At 38.0% G+C, this 5,321-nt stretch overlaps 1 protein-coding gene across 1 annotated transcript; it reads right to left on the minus strand.

The window, feature by feature from the left end:
• Nucleotides 1–1,336: 1,336 nt before the first annotated feature.
• LOC104221093 (metal tolerance protein 4-like) lies at nucleotides 1,337–5,321 on the minus strand. The gene is made up of 7 exons (XM_009772080.2): nucleotides 5,081–5,321; nucleotides 4,200–4,369; nucleotides 3,794–3,992; nucleotides 2,904–3,082; nucleotides 2,674–2,824; nucleotides 2,020–2,150; nucleotides 1,337–1,761 (listed from the first exon to the last, which is right to left on the minus strand). Exons 1-7 carry the CDS (start codon nucleotides 5,319–5,321, stop codon nucleotides 1,582–1,584), a joined length of 1,251 nt encoding a protein of 416 aa, XP_009770382.1. The 3' UTR covers nucleotides 1,337–1,581.

Below are 5,321 nucleotides of genomic sequence, written 5' to 3' on the forward strand. Positions count from 1 at the left end.
ATTAAGGTAATTATATTGCCCTTTCCTTCAACAAATAGGAAAACCAAATATGATAAAGAAACAAAAAAATGGACGTGCCTCTATGGTGTTACTTGTTTCTGAATTTTGCATCATCTACTTCCACTTTGGTTTTATCATATACTAATACTAGCTTATGGTAAAATTGCTCTTTTTTCCTCTCTGGATAGGTAGTGGAACTCGATTTTCTTTATCCAAGTGAAGATATTCATGAACGGTGGAATAGTGGTTATCGTATTACAGCAACAGCTGCTACATCAGATCAAGCTGCTCTTATCTTGAGCGTGCCTCGACGAAAACCTGGCAATGAGACTCAGGAAACATTGAAAACATCTCAGTTTCCAAGCACACATGTTAAGGTATGGTAACATGTCGGAAAACCTTGAGTTTAAACGTTTATAGATGTGACCTATGTAAAAAAAGTAGGTTATTAGATGAAAATGGAGTAATTTGCTTTTTAATGCTTCTCTCTTTTTCTTCTTCTTGCAGGAAAAGTGGGCAAAAAATCTCTATCTTTCTTGTCTATGCTTTGGCCGAACTGTATCGTGAGAAGTTGCAACATCTGACGTTGGGTTCCCCCCCCCCCCCCCCACTTTTCTTACTGCTCTATTCTCTTTTTCTATCATGGGCAATTGTAAAAAGTGGATGGTAGGTTACATGGTTCGATTGTTATGCATAGGCAAAATTTTTGTTATGGTGGCAGTTGCTTCATTTAGCTCGTCTGAACAGCGCAGTTTTTGGTGAACTTTCTTATGCGATGTATATACAATTAACTGCACAAATTTCCAAATTTATGGATTCTTTGTATCCTTTCTGCTTAGTGCAAGTCATTTCATTCCAATATGTAAATCCAGAATGAGCTTAATTTTTCTTCATTATTAGAAAAAGTAATTGGTCGTGGTATTGATGCAAGACTTTAATTACCTGCTAGTTTTACTATACCAGCCATCTATTTCGTATTTCGTATTCTGTATTTCATATCTCTTATATTGCTGTTATTTTATTATGCATTTTTATGATACTAATGTATCGGTTCCTGTTGCTTTTTTGAGCCGAGGGTCTCCTGGAAACAGCCTCTCTACCCTTCGGGGTAGGGGTAAGGTCTGCATACATATTACCCTCCCCAGACCCCACTTGTGGGATTATACTGGGTCGTTGTTGTTGTTGTATTAGAAAAAGTAAGGAGCTTTCTATTACAAATTTATTTAAATTGGATTTACAATGTAAATTGCAGTTCAAGAATGACATTACACAAATTACACAGGAGTACTTAGAGTTGATATTCTCATGACCTTTGACAGGAAATTGTCCTGAAAATGATAAAAGCTCCAACAGCTAGGAAGGATGCTTGGGATCTTCAATAAATCCAGTATGTTGGATAATATGAAGTTAGGAGAAATGTTTTAAAACAATATACAAAAATTGTCATGCAATTTCCTCTAACATGACCAAGAGTATTTGTAGAGGTTCAGGAGCAGCTGTGCTCCCAATCAAAGCAATTCCAGCAACACCTATTCTTTATATTGAAATTTCTCACAGTTTGTATGTTCTATGAAGACACACTTAAGATTCATTGTTGGGCAGCTTGCTGGGGACAGAGTGTTCTGGTTTGTGTTCACATTCAAAATCAAGATGAACAAATGCACGTTCGACTTCAGGGAGTTTCTCGAGCTTTATTTGTAGAGTCTCTCCGATATTATGTGCTTCCTTCAATGGCAAATCTTCCGGGAGTTCAATATCAACCTATGTTAAAAGAAAGGAAGCAACATTTCATAATCAGCCGAGTTCTGGAAAAGGCTATGCCTTAATAGTTCATATCAACTCCTGAGAGGGTCTATCGGAAATAGCCTCTCTATCCTCACAAGGTAGGGGTAAGGTCTGCGTACACATTACCCTTCCCAGATACCACGGTGTGAAATAATACTGGGTATATTGTTGTTGTTGTTGTTAGTTCATATCAAAGTTGTTTAGGAAAATGATCTCATGCTATTGGAGACTGACCTCAACAAAGTACAAGACACCAAAGGTGTATGCTCGAACTGTATCAACACGTTTCACTTGAGGATGTCTTATAACAAGATATGTTAACTTCTGCATAACTTCAGGAGGAGCTGATTGTCCCACCAGTGACACTGCATCAAGAACCTCATTCAGGTTTTATTTGATGAATTGATATAAAATAACACCAAGAAAATATCGGAGTTTTGCATCCCAGAGTGTGGTCTAGTGGTCAATGAAGTGGGAGGAGAACCATGAGGTCTCCAATTCAATCCTAGCAGAGGCAAAAAGCCACTAGTTAATTTCTTTCTATCTGCCCAAGCCTTGGTTGGCAGAGTTTTCAGATACCTGCACTGGTGAGAGGTAGCAGGTACCCGGTGGAATAGTCGAGCTACATGCAAGTTGGCTTGGACACCACTGTCATAAAAAAAGAAAATATCGGAGTTTGCTTCAGCATACAACGATAGACAGCATATATTATGCCTCGGACTGAGGTTTCCAACAAGCCTAATTCTTACAGACATCCTAAAAGGATAATTTTTCTTACAAGGTTAGATTCTAGTCTGTGTAACTAGTTCTGCGTTTGTTGAACGTCGCTGTTAACTTCCATGAATTATTGATGAACTATAAATTCAACAGGAACATGTAAGTATATACCTGCATTCTCTATCACAGTGGCTGACCAATTTGAGATTGTATAAATAGCAAGGATAAGAGCACCAACAGGATCAATCCACCAGTAGAACTTATCACCAAGTACAGCTGCTATTAACCCGACTACGTTAGTAACCACGTCGAAATAGTGATCCTGACAAATACATCAACAATTTAGTCAAAAATAGATTATCAGGAGAAGATGTGGAAGCCAGAAGGTAAGGAACACACACCTTTGCATACGCACGAACAATGTTGTTTCCTGAGCTTCTGCAGTAAAGCCATAGGGCAAGTTTTACTACTGTGGCAGTTAACATGATGGAATATAACCATGCGAGCTGATTCAAAGTCATCTTTTCAGGAGGTTTATTTTCAACTAGTTGTTCTACAGCCTGGATCAGCACCTGAACGCCTACAAAGAAATGCAAATGATTATACAAATTGAAGAATTTCATATACAAAGAGGTTAACTCTCATATGAATGGTGCTAATTCCCATGTTCTCTCTAATCTCGTTTGGTTTCGAGAGCCTCCATCTCCCCTGTCCCTTACCTGTCTTTTGAAAGCCGTCATCCTGTTTTTTATTTCCGATACCTCACTCTCACCTGTTCAAACTGATCACGTATTCACTAACCCAATACAACAACAACAACCCGGTGGAATCCCACAATTGGGATCACCTTACTCCTCTCCTGGGGTAGAGAGGTTGTTTCCGAAAGACCCTCGGCTCGAGAGGAAGAATAGAAACAAGGTAATAACAACAACAAGGCCAGGAAAATGATACCATCAATGTATGAACCGGGAAAAAAACAAATGGAAGAAAGCAATAGCAATAGCAACAAGCAGTAACACGACAGAGTACTAGAAAACCAAAGCATAAGATAGTAATAAAAACAACCCTAATACTAGCACTCTAAGAATCGAAGACAATGTACTAGTCATCTCGCACTAATAAACCTGGAACAGATCAGAAAAACACACTACGACATATTACCCTTCTACCCTAATCTTAGACCTCCATATCCTCCTGTCAAGGGCCATGTCCTCGGTAAGCTAAAGTCGCTCCATGTATCCACTAACCCGGTTATGGAATTTCAAACGCAAAGTCAAAGCAGATAACATACCAAGTGTAGCCATAATAGCAGCAAAGACGATGATTCCAACGGGCTGCACTCTCAATTTTCCAATAGGATATTTATAGACATTTATGTTCTTCATTGAAAGATGAGTAAACCATAGTATGCTACCAGCCATGAGGTCAAGTAATGAATCCAATGTAGATGCAGCAATAGCTAAGGAACCACTCTTCACTGTAGCATAGATCTGCGAGGTGCAATATGTATCAATACTGCTATTGTAACAAAAAGGCATAAACCACCATCTTTATCATTTTTCCAGGTCATTCGAACATAAACCAGAATTTCACTTTCATCGCATAAATATCTTACAGGACAAAGAAATGCATACACATTAATAGATGATTTCTCATTCTCATGTTAATCAAGAGTTCAATTAAGTAATTCTGGTCACCTTGAGAGCAAGCAGTATAATGTTTGCATAATTGGAGATTCTCATTGCTCTCTCATGTTGGGCTTGCTCTTCAAGATCTTCTTCATCAATGCAATCAGCAGCGACTGCAATATCAACTTCCTCGAATGACTTCAAGGTCTCAAACTGTTTTTCATAGTATTCCTTTTCTCCTATCATCATAAAACTTAGTCAACGGAGGACTGAGGCAGTGATGAAGCTAAATTTTTTTCCAAAGGGTGTTCAAATTTGAATGAAGTGAAAAAAATTCCCAACAAAGGGTGTCCAATGTGTTATACACCTCTAAAACGTAATATTTTACCTATATATATTTTACCTATATATATAGTGTAATTTTCAACGAAGGGTGGTCATTTGACCATCCTTATAACCATGTGGCTTCACTACTGACTGAGCGTGTTAAAGATATCCTTTTCTAGCTCTAGATATTTGAACTGCCCTACTGTAGTTTCCAGCAAAAAGTTTGCTTTAATTTACTAAAGAAAAGAAAATAAAAGAAAAAGTTGATATCCTTTTCTAATCTTTAAAGGATGTTAAGGAGTTTAATATGAAGTGTGATTGGATTAACATAATCAAACGATTGTATAACAGCTTTTGTTTGAGCCCTTTAAGAATTAAGATCAAATAGAACTTAGTCTATACACCAAATTTAGCATAGAAAAGAAAAAGTTTCACTTTTTCTCAAGCCAAGAACATGTTCATGTCATGGGAATATACAAGAACATAAATATCCGATATCTTTTGGCTGCTACAGTGAACGACTATTATAGAAAACATATATTATACATAATATAAAAATCGGTTCCAAGAAAAACATGGCTTATTTAGTCCGGAACCAAACAGCCTGAGAGAGAGAGAGAGACCTTTGGTTAAGTCAGAGGATATGGAGAGGTTATTAATGATGGATGAAGCTTCAGAGTCAATAACACAAGAGTTGATCACCTTATCTGGAAGCCTAGACAGGAAATCACGGCGGAGCGACGTGAAAGAGTTATGCCGGCTGAAACGCCGGCTACTGCGCCGTCCACTTCCACTAAGCTTCCATCCCTCCAACAATGGCGTTTTAGTTCCATTAATATTGTTAGCCTCTATTTCTCCCTCCAT

The sequence above is a fragment of the Nicotiana sylvestris genome, chromosome 10 (genome assembly GCF_000393655.2).
Source record: "Nicotiana sylvestris chromosome 10, ASM39365v2, whole genome shotgun sequence".
Taxonomy (NCBI): domain Eukaryota; kingdom Viridiplantae; phylum Streptophyta; class Magnoliopsida; order Solanales; family Solanaceae; genus Nicotiana; species Nicotiana sylvestris.

What these genes read in the sequence shown, in the direction of transcription:
- LOC104221093 (XM_009772080.2), bottom strand. Translation starts at nt 5,321, where the DNA reads ATGGAGGGAGAAATAGAGGCTAACAATATTAATGGAACTAAAACGCCA. An exon ending in TGCTATTATGGCTACACTTG is followed by an intron (nt 3,083 to 3,793) that starts GTATGTTATCTG and finishes ATTTCTTTGTAG; the next exon opens with GCGTTCAGGTGCTGATCCAG. An exon ending in TTGTTCGTGCGTATGCAAAG is followed by an intron (nt 2,825 to 2,903) that starts GTGTGTGTTCCT and finishes TGTATTTGTCAG; the next exon opens with GATCACTATTTCGACGTGGT.